At 38.0% G+C, this 14,763-nt stretch overlaps 2 protein-coding genes across 2 annotated transcripts in view; one reads left to right on the top strand and one right to left on the bottom strand.

The window, feature by feature from the left end:
- LOC126334724 (uncharacterized) overlaps positions 1 to 5,486 on the bottom strand; it is a 45,998-nt gene extending 40,512 nt beyond the window's left edge. Inside the window, exons 1-2 of the mRNA XM_049997260.1 lie at positions 5,398 to 5,486; positions 2,436 to 2,545 (exon numbers count right to left, since the gene is read on the bottom strand). Coding sequence (XP_049853217.1) covers positions 2,436 to 2,545; positions 5,398 to 5,400 — 113 coding nt within the window. The 5' untranslated portion in view covers positions 5,401 to 5,486. The remainder of the gene's footprint in view (positions 1 to 2,435; positions 2,546 to 5,397) is intronic.
- Positions 1 to 13,745, top strand: part of LOC126334723 (heparan sulfate glucosamine 3-O-sulfotransferase 6) — a 100,484-nt gene extending 86,739 nt beyond the window's left edge. Inside the window, exons 6-8 of the mRNA XM_049997259.1 lie at positions 5,052 to 5,309; positions 5,448 to 5,553; positions 12,257 to 13,745. Of these exons, the coding sequence (XP_049853216.1) occupies positions 5,052 to 5,288 (237 nt within the window). The 3' untranslated portion in view covers positions 5,289 to 5,309; positions 5,448 to 5,553; positions 12,257 to 13,745. The remainder of the gene's footprint in view (positions 1 to 5,051; positions 5,310 to 5,447; positions 5,554 to 12,256) is intronic.
- Positions 13,746 to 14,763: the final 1,018 nt, after the last annotated feature.

Consider the following 14,763-nt stretch of genomic DNA (forward strand, 5'->3'; position numbering starts at 1 on the left):
CGGACTGGAGGGTCCCTGCTTGCCACACACACAAAACTCAGATGCCCTGTCTGAACTGTGTTCATGAACAAGCTCACTCGAACACTGCAAAAAAGACTGTCTAACATTAACTAAGACTGTGCCATGCACATTGCTTGGCTGGTGGCGACTGACACAATGTAAATGTACATTTAACTCTTCCATCAGCAAATCATAGTCTTAAGTTCTCTGGATGCAACTCGAAGGGAAAAACTGACAGTTCAAATGAAAAATTTCCACACCTGCACTGGCAAGAAACTGAGCACAACATTGTGTACCTCTGATGCCATAGGCCAGAGAATGCAACTCTATTGACAGTACAGTCCCAGTCCTCTTTCTTAGCATCAAACACACCACAAAGTGGCGCAAATGCAAGTGTGGCATGTCAAGATGCGGCTGTAGCAGCCAAAACCTCAGTGACTTCACTTATGCCCTGTAACAGCTCCTGAATTTGCTGTTCCTGCAAGCAAATGACTTGAGACAATAGCAGCTCCAATTATGTGACACACATTATGATACACTTGAACCTGTAAATGGTGCAAGCAAACACCGCTAGTGCAAAAGAAGCATTAACTTTTCATACTGAAAATAAAGTAGAAGAGTAGCGGGAATGAGTAGTCACACTAGTACACATATTAACAAACTGCCATAACTATGCATAAAAGTCAACAATTTTTAAGAAACTTGCTGCATAAGTGGGAAACCATAATAAGGTTTAAACCTCATGAGTGCAAAGAACACTGCCCTCTTAACAGGGAGAACAGAATAAGCTTTTCTAACAAGGAATGACAGCTCGTGGAAATCGGGTTTTCTGCCGGATATCGGCGTCTTCCAAACACAATATGAATGACAGATATAGAACAACCTTTCACCTAATTGCCATTAAAGTATCCTAGTCCTGAGAAGTGATCAAAGACACTTTTAAAAGAATAACTTTACTAACAAAACAAAACTTGATTATAATGTCCCCGGATGAATATCCACACAAGCACTTAAAACAGAATGTCTCTCCTGTGATGATGTCTGTGATGTGCCTACACGACAAACCGTAGAGCAGTAGTAGGTGTTGGCATGATGGCCTGGCATGTTATTGCGTCAGTTCTGCCAGTGTACGACAGCTGACATACTGGTGGTCAAGACCACTACAAATTGGACCAGGTCTGCTGACATGGAGCAGTGAGATAAAACTGATGGTACAGGTACTGCCAACTTGTTACTTTGAGACCGAGCTCCTGAGACGGCTAGACAGAACTATTGGTACTGTGGACTTGAGGCACAGGGCATTACTGCCTTAGCGCAGTCCAGTGGTGGCCTGAATAGTCTGGAGCAGATGGCTCTTCACATGGTGGTGTGAGGGCATGTGACCTGGCATTGCAAAATCATACCCTACTGACAGCATTCTGTGCTGTGACAGGCACACTGCCTATCAGCAAAGTTGGTGCCCCCAGACACTGTGGAGGCAACATGTAATGCCATGGTAAACAGCCCAGGCATACAGGACTATATCTGTGTGTTAATAAAAGCCATGTAGCCACATTCTCCTGGCAAGGCAACTGCCCACATGGCCTGCCTGATGTGGGGAGGGATTGACTGCCAGGTGGACACAAAAGTAACAGCTCAAGTGGAAGACATTATTTCATCCAGGCACTTCTGCATCCTACAGTATTGTGAGCTCATGCAGATGGCCAGACTTAGAATTCTGATGGTCAGTCAGTTTTATTGGCCTCTTGCAATAATGACTCGGATTTAGTCTCTGCGCCAGCCAGGTGTTATATTGAAGTATGTACATCACCTTATGGGACACTGGATTTGCATTCTGTGATTGACTTCTAATCCCTGTGTGGCCAAAAATATTTAATTTTACTGTGATGTACTTAAATTGTTTAATCAGAAACTGAAATAGGTCCTTTTAAAAATACGTACCCATTTCTTTACCCATTCCGGTCCAGTCGGAGCTCATGCTCCATCTATCGTCCTTCCTTTCCAGCTTTGCCCTTTCATGTTTTCTCTGCTATTTACTTTCAATTTAACATTTGTTAAATCAAATTATGCTTGTGTTCATTATAAGTCACAGTTCATTATAGTTTCCCCTCAAGAGAATTAGACTAAAGCTGTTGTGCTTGATTGTAGAGTGTTCGTGGAAAAAGGCCTTAGCAAATATCTGGTTAATATTTATTTATTTTTTCATTTTCTGTTGCATGAGATTTTGTAATTGCCTTTAGTTGTTTTTCAGCAGTCATTTTCACTTGAAACTGAGTGGTCCAAATAGAAAAATACTGTGAATCGATGACATTCTATCAGAGATCTTTTTGGAATGTAAATTGTGCATAATTACCAGCTTTAATAAAGCAGCTGTTGATAACTTCTGCAAAAAAATAACTTCTAGTTTATGTATATTAAGGAGATTATCACAATACCTTAATTCTGAAACTCTAAGGGCTGGTTTATTTTTATTTTTTTTATTAATGTATCCATTTCTGTCTTGTGGAATAGTACTATGGCATGGGACTTCCTCCACAAGCAAATCCTGAAAAATGATGTAAATGCTTATTTACTAATTTCAATATTCTCGCATTTTATGTCGTATGTGTGTGTGTCATATAAAATCATAAAATATTATGTTAGTGAATGAAGACACTAATGCCAGTAATTGAAACAGGCAAATTCATAACCATGGTACAAGTCATAAAACAGATTTCTGCGTGGTTAACAAGAGATTAATGTTAACAGCAACAAACCCTTATTTCAAAATAGCTGTTTTTCACAATTTGCTACTGCATGATCTTAAGATGTTTACTAGATATACTTGTAAAAAGCAACTGAAGCAGTGGCTTATCTATAAATGGCCACATAACTAGTAACATGAATAGTAATGTAAGCAACAATTGCATCCAAGTAAAAAGTGTAGTACTAAATTACACATAAAATCAACTATTCACTATGGAGAGAATTAGTATCTTACTGAATGAATGAAATAATTGTATACTAGTGCAAAAAAAATTGTGTGTACAAATTTGTTGTCCAATTCAAAACTTTTAATTGTTGCTGAAATGCTTTGCCATGACTCGTTGTTCTACCTTAGCAGCCCGTATACGGCATCACAATAGTGTATATATCTTAACTGATTTGTAGAATTTTATAAATTATCTTCCAATTTGTAATACATCCTGAAAATGGATAACACACTGATTACAAGCAGTTAGCTATATTAAGTACGGCAAAATTCAATTCTTATACTTTTATAAATTCTTTTCCCTGCAATATTGTACACTATGTCGGCACTGGAAAACTATTACAGCCTTTATGAGAAATGCCTGTAAATCATATTTTGAAGTTCTTAAGAGTGACCAAGACTCAAAATGGGCTTGCATGTTGTTTTTCATAATGTTATGAGAAAATACTTTGAATTGGAGAAAAGAAATTTGGCAAGAACACAAGGGCCATCCATGTTACTTATTTTTGCCTTGTCAGTACAAAAAATATTGGCAGCCTATCCAGCAATCCATCTCTTAGACCATTTGCAGTATGTCATGTCCCATTGTCCTTGGATGTAGTTTTGAATGATCATGCTTCTTCAAAGTATTGTGGGAGAGACTGAGAGAGCTGTGATAAGTTGATGGTTCGATGAACTCTGTGCCAGGCAATTAACTGTAAATTGTAGAATTATCATGTAGTTGTATACATAGAAGTTGTAAGGCACAATGGGAATGCTTTTGAAGACCTTTCATCTGATGGCGATCTCTCACTGACCATCACCTTTATTGAATGGTTTGTTAGTGTGTGATCTGAGTCTCTTCAAGAAAACCTTGGGCTGGCGACAAAAATGTTTACTTCACAGCTCTTACTTTATTTCATATTTCTGGAAGTGAGAGAAGATTCAGTGTATTAAGACTTTTTTTCATAAGAAAAGTACTTTGTTTATCTCCATGGCATTCAAGGTATTCTCAACAAACTAGGAGGAGGTATCCTCCAACAACAGTCCAGTAAATGACAACACTTTCCAGACAGCTGCAACTGCAGTCTTAAATGCATTCTTTTACACATGTTAGCAATAAAGACTGTCAAACAGTATTTTGAAAAATTACCACTGTGGAAAAATGTTTTAAACTGTACTGTAAACAAATGACATCTTGCAAAGAAAAATGAATTTCATACCTGGAATCAGTACACCGGAACTAGTTCAGAATATCTGATGGTACATATGCAACAAAACTTTGGTCTACTAGTACAACATATCATAAATCTATTCCCATAACTCACTCTCTCAGTTGAACTAAAAGAACTTATGTATGCATTGGTTTCCTCTTGTTATCAGACTTATGAGTCTGTTAATCTTCTCACTTAACTGCAATCACATACCACTTTCTTCTACCTCATTCCAGAAGTATACAAATGTGATCATGTTGGCTGCCTTATTGCTACTGACTGTACCTACAAGTTACCCACTGAATACATATTTACTCTTACAGATCAGTCCTACAAGATCTTCCATCCTTTATATAAAACACTAACCACTTCTTTGCCCAACCAAGTTCTTTCCCCTCTCTTCCAGTCGAGCATAATATTTACCATAGCTTTGACCAATTTCATTTGTCCACACTATATTTACAAAGATGGACAGCTCTCTCCTAAGTACAGTTCTTTGTAAATCATCAAGCAATAATTTTCCTGTATTTCTGAGTGTGGATCAGTTTGACTTAGTCCACACAATAACAAAGAACTGGCTGTCACAAAATGAATTCCTGTTACTTCTAAAGGGAACTGTTTAAGAACACTGGAAAGATAAGCACATTTGCCCAACTGGAACTCTTATTAGTGGAATTCTGTCATCAGTAAATTCAATTAATAAACTAGTCCAGACAGAATAATTTATCCTGTTCACCTCATTAATAAAGCTGCATTTGCCAAGACACGCATTTGCTTTGATGTATTATGTTACTGTGAAAATATGTTGTCATTCTGTGAATAAATAATACTAAAAAGTTACTCAGCAGACAAATGTTTACTGATTAGATTATAACTACCTTTTTCAGGATTTCTTGTCTTTGAAGAGAGTAGTTACAGAGAAACATTTCTATTTCAATTCAACAAAAGGTTTTCCCTGCCTCATGAAATCTGAGGGTCATTCTACTCCACATTGTCTTGGTAAAACAAAGGGACGAAATCACCCTTATATTAATCCTGCTGCAATTCAACATCTTCGGGAGTTTTACCGACCATTCAATGCTCGTTTCTATCAGCTAACTGGCATTAACTTTGGATGGCCTTGATGTAGTCTACTGTTGGCAGAAGTGAGTAAGACATGTTTTCACATTGCTCTGGAATTTTAAGTAGTACAAAAATTATTGATAAGCTATAAAAGAATACATCTTTTCTTACCATATGTTATTTTCTCTCAGACTGCGCTGTTTGTATGCTTTATTCTGCAGGAAAACTCATTCTGAGATGGTCAGGTAGCTTTAAAGCAGTGCAGCAGTTCTCTGCAAGTTCAGGGACAGTCATATCTGCAGCAGTGCACAAGAGATTCCATCAAATGCAAGTATATTTTCTTTCAAAAAGTTTTTAATGTGTTGGAGACTGTGTTTATGGTAGAATTTAAATGATATTGTAAAGAATTTATCTTTTTATTTTCATCAAGCTTGGTGGTCATTTTAATGTAAAACTTTCTACGTTTTTTCCTTCCTTTGTAAAATATACTTCATGTCAACAAGTTTTCCACAATTCATGAAGTTTAGTAGTATGAAAGTCATCTCTTATCTTTTCTCATTCTGTTCATCTCATGGGCAAAGAACATTTTTTTTCTGTAATCACTGGCATTTAAATTGATAGGAGTAGTGTCAATTACATGTTAAATAGAACAGTATTGACTTTATTTACCAAAGAACAAATTCTGTGCAGTAGGTCAATGAACAGAAAACATAATACGATAAGAGTCAAATAAAAATAAAATGTAGCCAATAGAGAAGGAAAGACCAAAAGTGTTTGAAATAGTAGAGTGGATGTTGTTAAGTCAGAGACAGAGAAAGTAGTACTGGCATTACAAGTATAAATGCGACATGGAGAGACAATAGTAGAGAAAGGGAATACAAAAGGGAAAAGCACTGAAAGAAGGAACAGTAAAATAAACAAAAGATAATAACAGACAGAGAAATGTAAAAGAAAAATATATTATTGTGCTGGTGGAGGAAGAGAGGAGAAGGATTGAAAAGTAAGAAGAAAGTTAACTTGAAAGCAGATGGTTGTAGAAACCAAGAACAAGCCGTAGAACAACTTCCCACAAATGGACTAGAAAATAAAAGTTGCTTGCTTGATGGACAGGCATCACACTACAGCTTTGTTCATATAGACTACTTAATTTTTATCTCGCCATCACAGAAAGAGTTTTTTGGGTATGGGTTGATACATACAAGGGGCATTCATATGAAACCCAGTCACTAGTGTAAAGTAATGGTAACAATTTTACTAACACAAAATGTAGTTATACACAGTACACATACTCAAAAATAGTCGCCAGAATTGTTGGCACATTTATCCCATTGTGACACTAGCTGGTCAATTCCATCCTTGAAGAATCTAGTAGACTGCCGTCAAATCCAGGCCTGGACCCAGTCACACACTTTGTCATCCATTGTGAATTGATGTCCACAGGAACTAAAGGATCTCATCCACAGAGATTCTGCAGTTGTCCAATACTAAAGCATTTACTTACACAACCATTTCCAGTGCAATGACATGATGAGCCTGTCCAGGACGAGCATCGTCTTCCAGTGACTCGTGCCCCTCAAGGAATCGTTCGTGCCATTCCACAACATTTGAACAACTCAGACTGTACTCACCGTACACAGCCTTTATACATCAATACATTTCATGGCCTCCAACTCCCTACGTCGCCAAAAATCGAACCACTCTTCGTTTTTCCTGGTTACTCACCTGCATGTTCGGTAGCAGTGGTAATTTGTGTGACTACATTCTCTGCGGCCTGAAACCACACTGGTGCTATGCAACATCAAATGGTGCATATGCATCAGTCTCTCTACCAATATATGGTACCACCATACCCACAGTTACATGGTGCCACATTAAGTGTAAGGCAAAGGTAGACACACTACCAGGTTTCATTTGAATGAACCTAATAAATCCAGCCAGCACCTTATTACATAAGTGGTTGATCTGATGAATGGAATTGTGAATGACATATAGAGCACATACCAGCTGATAATACATAACAACCCATCATTGTTACCAGCATGAAATTCAATTGATTTAAATTCTGAAGGAATAAAAGGTAAAGAGTAGTACAAGTACACTAAAAAATTACAAAGTAGCCAATAGAGAAGTTTGTTCTGAAGTGATATTGCCACATAATATTCTGGTTATACTGGATGTCCATAAAGTGCTTCAAAATGGTAACAGACCAGGAGAATGTGCAGTGCATCTCCTGAAATGCAGAACCAAAATCTGTGACAGCAGTACTCCAAAATTATTGATGCCAGTATGGTAGGGCACCTGCAACAAAAACAAGCAAGAAGTGATGGTTCAGAAACTTCAAAGAGACAGCAGTGTCGAAGATCTCCCTCGAAGTGGACCTCCACCCTGTACCTCAAGCACATGTTGATAGAGTGAAAGCTCCATTTCAGCACTGCCCCCAGGAGTCAATTCATCCTGCATGATGTAAAGCATCAAGCAAGATCAACTGTCCATAAAGTATTAACGTACATGGTTATGTCTTTTTGCATACAAAATGTGCAATGATGGTCCAACTATTGCAGCCAAATGATCATCCTATATAATATGAATTCATGTGTTCCATGCTGGCTGACAATGACTCTCTGAAAAAATGCCTGTTTTCAGATGAAGCAATATTTCAAATTTTTGGACACTGAATTGCCACAGCATTAGAATTTGGGCCCCCGAAAGCCCACACAACATACGAGAACATGTCCGTGATATCGCAAAGCTTAATATTTTACACACACACACACACACACACACACACACACACACACACACACAGAGAGAGAGAGAGAGAGAGAGAGAGAGAGAGAGAGAGAGAGAGAGAGAATGTAATGAGAAGTGTTTATCTTGACATGCTTCAGCAGTACCTGCTACCACAGGTCAACGAGCTGCTGCTTCTATCATCTTCTAGCATGAAAATTGGAACTGGAATACCTCCCTCATCTTCCAGCATGAAGATTGAAGTTGGAATGTGTCGGATGTGATGAATGACACATTTCTGAGATATGGATGGGTCATGATGGTCCCTTCACATGGCCTTCATATTCTCCGGGATGGCCTTCATATTCTCCGGGTGCGCGCCATTAAATTTCTTTTTGTGGGATTGCTTCATTATGTCAAGGATCACATATACACAACAGCAGTCAATGACATTGCTGCCCTTCATACTCCATCAGTGAAGCAATCAGAAATGTTGATGCTGGAACACTGACCCGTACATGGGCAGAACTCGAAAATTGCCCTAATGTTCTACAAGTCACAAGTGGAGCACACACTGAATTTATGACATTACAGTAAAAAAACTTTGAGAGCTTCCAAATTTTTTACAACAAATTGTGATGCTCTGTCTCTAATAGTCTTTTGCAATGTTAGTGGGGCTTTACGGACACCCTGTACATTAGTTTCCACAATGCAATGCTTGTTGAGTGAGATACTGAATAATTCTGTTGTTATCGGTGCAAGTCTTTGGTTGGGTCAAGGACGGGGTGATGTCCATGATATCTCATACTGTGGTGCTGATTCCTACATTGCACTCCAGTTGATTGACAGTCTAGTAAATTTCATCTAATTCTTCTTCTCCTGGTGAATTTTGAAGAGTTTCTGCCAATGACTATTGATGTGCTGTAGATGGATTGGCAGAGAGCTGTAACCATATTTTGTAGTTTTCACAGTCCAAATAGATCCCACCAACTTGATAGGATACTGACTCGGTGGGAAGACTAATTTAATGATGTTATATCATTAAAAATTTATGTATGATTATTGAAATGTCACTTGTTGAGGCACTGCTGTGACTCAAAGAAAACTGTCTAGCAGACAGTGTCCACAAATGGCATGTAGGATAAGTTTTGGCATGGGAGCAGAAACAAGAATATCAATTATATAGCAATAAAAGAGGCTGTAGTTTAAAATTGGTATGTGCTTTTTTAAAATCATTTTATGTGACATATCTACATTGATAGTGCCTTTCAACCACCTGTCAGAGCACACATTGGATTCAAATGCCATATTCTCTTCCTTATTTCAGTTTAACCCCATTTGGATACCTGAAGAATACATATATTGAAAGATGGGATGTATGATAACATAAGAACTGCCCCAGCACTGAATTTTTGGGGGACACCACAATTTGTGCGTTGCAATTCTGTGTGTAATTTTACTCCTATAGTGCAGTTTGTCAATGAGCACATGTTGTTTGTTTGTGTTAAATAGTAATAGTCTATAGGGTGGTTAAAAGTAAATTTTGGCTACTTGAGTGAGTGTAAGTAGAAGACTTTAGCTTTTTAGGAAGGACATTCAGACTGGGTGCTGCAGGATTTGCATTGTTAGTTGTGTTATTGTCATGACTTGTTATGAGATACCAGTATTAGTATGGCCATGTAGGGTTGAAACACATGCGTCAGTGTCCATTACAGTTGCAAACAGTCAAAATGGGTGGTGACAAGGTGAGCAGGACTTTACTCATAAAGCCGTTTTATCAAAACAATAGCAATAGTGCTGCTGCTCTTCATGAGAATCAACATGGGGGTTGAAGAATATGATTTGGAAGTTGGAATTAACTGGCAATTTTGGAATTGTGCCTAGTAGAGGCCGAAGTCCAGTTGTGTTGCAAGGTCAGGCCTTCAAGCAGTTACAAGTTGTGTTATGCCAGCTGAACATTCCAACACCCTCCATTGAAAAAGTGCTGCAAACAGCTGTGAAATGGAATCTGTAGGTCAGATCCACACTGTTGTGGAGGCAGATGGTCATCACACTGAGCAACATCTGTAACCTGGAATGTAAACATGGTATGCCATTAATAATTGCTACCCACTCTTGTGGAAATTAAGCTGTGACTTGTCAGTTCTATCCTGAATGCTCTTACAAATATTTTCACAAAATTTCATTGTCCTATGATCATTCGTTTTTGATGGGGGCCCTCTCAAGTAGTGAAAATATAACTATAACCATCCTGTGCATCTACATGCATACATACTGGGAATAGGCAAAATAGTGTGTACAGTGGTAGTAATGGGATGATTGTGTTCGATGCTCAACAATGCAGGTAAAGAACATGTCGCACTGGACTGTGCTTGTTCAGTGTAGACAAGGCATCAGTGCAGGTTGTTTATGAGTAGTCCACACTTCATATTTGCATTCACCTGCCAAGATCATCATGCAATGAAACACCTCATAGAGTTCCAAAGAGGGCAGATTGTGGGCAACAGGAACCAAGGCAGCCAACTTATTGAATGTTTCAAGAATAACTCTTTCAACAGTCATGACAGCCTGCACAAACATGGACAGACACCATCATATAAATGTATGAGTAGGCACAAATCAAAACTAAATGACAGAGATCGTCTTATGTTACCATGAATTGTGTCAGAACAAAGCAAAACTATGGCAGCTAAAGTGACTGCATAGCTCAACAGCCATCTTCGAGACACCATATCTATAGACACATTCAGCCGAGAATTCCATAAAGCGAATATTTATGGACTGTACCAAAACCAGTAGTGACGACAAACAACGCAAAGAAGTGTAAAACATTGTGTCAGGAGCATAACTCCTGGATGGTTGCTCAGTGGAAACACACCATATGGTCTGATGACTCAACGTTTTTGTTATTTCCAACATTGGGCAGGGTTAACATCTGGAGAATGCCAGAAGAAGCCTACAATGATGACCGCTTGATTCCAATGGTTAACCATGGAGGTGGAAGTGTTATGATGTGGGCAAATATCACGGTATTCTGCTGGTCCCAGCAGTACTTTCAAAGGTTGTGTTACAGCCAACGATTACGTGAACATTTTAGATGATCAGGTGCACCCCATGATTTAAATGTTGTTCCCCAACAATGATGCCATATTTCAGGACTATAATGCACCCATTCACACAGCCAGGACAGTACACTCGTGGAATGAGAAGCTTGCAACTGAACTGCATCATCTTCCCTGGACAGCACTGTCTCTGGGCTTGGTATTGGAGCACAGACTCTGGAGCAGATTCCCAACCCCCTCGTCACTACAGGAATTAGATGATGTTCTGATCGATGAGAGGCATAACATTCTACTAGAGACTATACAATCATTATATGCCAATATTCCAATAAGAACCACAGCTGTACTACAGGCAAATGGGGGTCCAGCACCTTATTAATAAACCATACCCAAGTAAGTACAGGTGTTCACATTATTTTGCTTATCCCCTCTATATACCACCATGAACTGCATGGCAGAGGGTGGTTAGCATCGTCTATATATTAGGGTTTCTGTGCATCCCAGTGATGTATGGAGTGCAGGAAGAACGATTGCTTGAATGCTTATGTCCATAGTGCTATTAATATAATTTTTACAGTTCCAATGGGAGTGATATGCAGAGGGCTTGAAGTATATTTTTATATTCTTCACTTAACAGCCATCAATGTAGGAACGATTCAATTAATTCTATAATATTTTACTTTCCCAACTACAATTTTGTGACCCTTGTATTCAGATGCTTCTGGTAATGCCAAACAACTTTCAAAAGGATAAATTTTCTTGTTTTGCTGTGATTGCACTTCCTTTTTAGATACCACACAGCTTCCTCTCTGGAAGATCCTGTATGGATAGCAAACTTACAAGTAAAGAGGGCCACTATTCTGTTTTGACTACGTTGTCAAAAATTTCTGAAAAGACCTTAAAGAGGAAAGTAATTTTTTATCAATGTTCCTAATAAATTTTATGTCTTTAAGCAAATATGCATGTTGATGACTAATTACGAACATAGCTGAGGGGGTAGCTATGGAACTGGCACAAGATGAATTGGGCATATCACCCAATCATAGCATTTTACAAGGATCAGAAATAATTACTTCTTGGAAGCTTAGCTTCCACACTTATTGTAAGCATTATGTTAGGCTATAAGCCCAGGTGTTTCCTTCTTGAATTACTGTGCCTTTGTCTATTTTAAGTTAAATCTACCGTTTTACTAATAAATTACAATTTATTTTAAATAAAAATGATTCTCCTTTCTGTTTCAGATGGAAATATGAATAGCAGTAGGACTTGTGAGTAGTATGTGACAATATTTGTCAATGAGTAGATATGTTTTGTTAACAATGTTGTAATGTAAAAGATCATTGCCAAGATAATGTAGCTGATCAGGACTGTTAAACTGAAAAGGAATGTGATATTCGTTTTTATCATTTCTGACAGCAGGGTAAGTGGAAAGGTTAATTGCAGTCTGCTGATGAACTGCATTACATCAAGTGTTTTTGTCAGGTTGCGAAGTAAAGGAATACCCAGAATAATAGGGGCCTCCACACTTGTAGGGTAGTTACAAAATAGCTTTTGTTAGGACAGCATAATTAGTATTAGCTTCCCATGGTCTTTCTTATTTCCATTGTCTGTATATTGAATATAGTTGTGCACTGATGTGGCTTGTTAAAAGTGCAATCATTTCTGAAGCACAATAAGACTCCCACTTACATTCCAAAGAGTTCTTGAAATGAAATGTTATAACAAATGTTCAGTCTGCGTAAAATATTAGTACGGAACAAATCTGAGTTGGAGATTGTTTCATTGCAGTACATTTCTTGTACTCTCCAAAATTCTCACAAGTGAAAAGAATTGTAAGCTGATCCAATTGACAATCAGTGTACAATATTTTCGTACAGCAAAAAGTGATAGGAAGTAGTGATTGATTGTGAGACATGCATTAGTTGAGTTCAACTAAAAATGTGCAATACAAGTAATAGAACAACACAGTGAATTTAAAATTACCAGCTTCTTGCTTTTTAGGGTTTTAGAAAATGCTACACTGATTGATAATGTCAAAACATTTCATAAAGCTGTAAACAGATTAAGAAATAACAACAGTAAGTAATTTTATGTAACCTATGTCTCATTTTGGAAATCAAGTGAGATTGTTGTATTTTGAAGGGCTCAAGAGTATCAGCAGTCTTAATAATTGCATCTCCCTGTTTGATTGATGGGGGAGAATTTAATTTCTACTAGTGTCTTGAAATTCACCATGAATTTTAAAAGAATACTACATGCCTTTACAGTTTCAGTTCACTTCTAATTGAAATTTAATACTCAATCAACTTACGTTGGACATTTGTATTTTATGATATATTTCTTATTTGCACTTTAATTTTTTCACAAGCAATTGGTGAACTTAATTTGTCCTTAAATTTTTTCATAAGAAGTTGGTGAGCTTTTGTTACATTCCTTACAGCAGGAATCCTGTTACTATAGTTAATCCTGCGGTTGATGCATTAAACCATCATTAATTGCTAATTGTATTTCTAGATTTAACAAGTTTGTGTACTTCTTTAAGTTGTATTAAAACAAATGAAGCCATTCAGTGACAAATTTTGACACCATACATAACAAATGGACCAAATAAATCATGTAATGTAACAGACACTCAGCCATAGGTGTTGTTTATACATGTGTGGAGTGGCAGTCAAATTTTTACCTTGTGTGTAACAACTGAGCTAATAAATGTATACTTGATTCTCCAAACATGATCCTTATATCTTGTTATTAAGTCTCTCAGTGGCACCGTGTCACACACTTTAAAAAATTCTTGCTGGTCTCTCAAATATCCTAATTCAGTGAATTGTTTTTACTTAGATGCTTGCTTTTGGATTCATTGTGATTTGTGATTTTACGGCTCCTGTAAATCACATTTTATGCAACTATGTACTTACAATATAGGACAAGTCAATATGCTTAGAATATTTATATATATTGTTGTAATTAGGTATAAGTACAACACAACTAGTAGATTGAACACAGTTTTATTCTACAGAAGCATTAAGAACTTCAACACAGTATTTAAGTAACATTCAGAAGGAACCAATTATGCACACAAAGAGCTATAGCAATACACATAGATAACTAAGGCCGAGCGTAGAACAACTAGCCTTAAATAGATAGGAGGTGTGACAGGCTCTGACGGTAATGTGGGCACGCGCAAAGAAACTTCCACATGGGAAAAATATATTAAAAACAAAGATTCCAAGACTTACCAAGCGGGAAAGTGCCGGTACATAGGCGCAATAAAAAAACACACAAACACACACACAAAATTTCGAGCTTTCACAACCAGCAGTTGCTTCGTCAGGAAAGAGGGAAGGAGAAGGAAATATATATATATTGGTGATGTTTCCATATCGACCTCAGTTACTGGCTCTGAAGGACAGATTCTGTCGCCCATGTGGGAGTGGAGAACCAGCAGCAGAAGGTGATGTGACACCCGACGGAGATGGGATCAGAGGTGGTTCAAGGCACTACAAGCTGATCAAGGTGCCTTGAGCAGAGGCCATCCTCTGTCCGGATCTCACAAGGCATCTGGCATTGATAGCTGGAATCCATTTAGGGCAACATTGAAAACCACACATCCAGACTGCCACACCTGGCCGGAAGAGGTGTGGCAGATATACGAGTCGATGTTCAAGTGGAGGACCCAGGAGATGTAGCAGTGTGCCCAGCTCGCACCCATGGAGCAGCTCTGCCAGGCCTTTCTTGCCAAATGGCT

This window comes from Schistocerca gregaria, chromosome 2, assembly GCF_023897955.1.
Source record: "Schistocerca gregaria isolate iqSchGreg1 chromosome 2, iqSchGreg1.2, whole genome shotgun sequence".
In the NCBI taxonomy this organism is placed as follows: domain Eukaryota; kingdom Metazoa; phylum Arthropoda; class Insecta; order Orthoptera; family Acrididae; genus Schistocerca; species Schistocerca gregaria.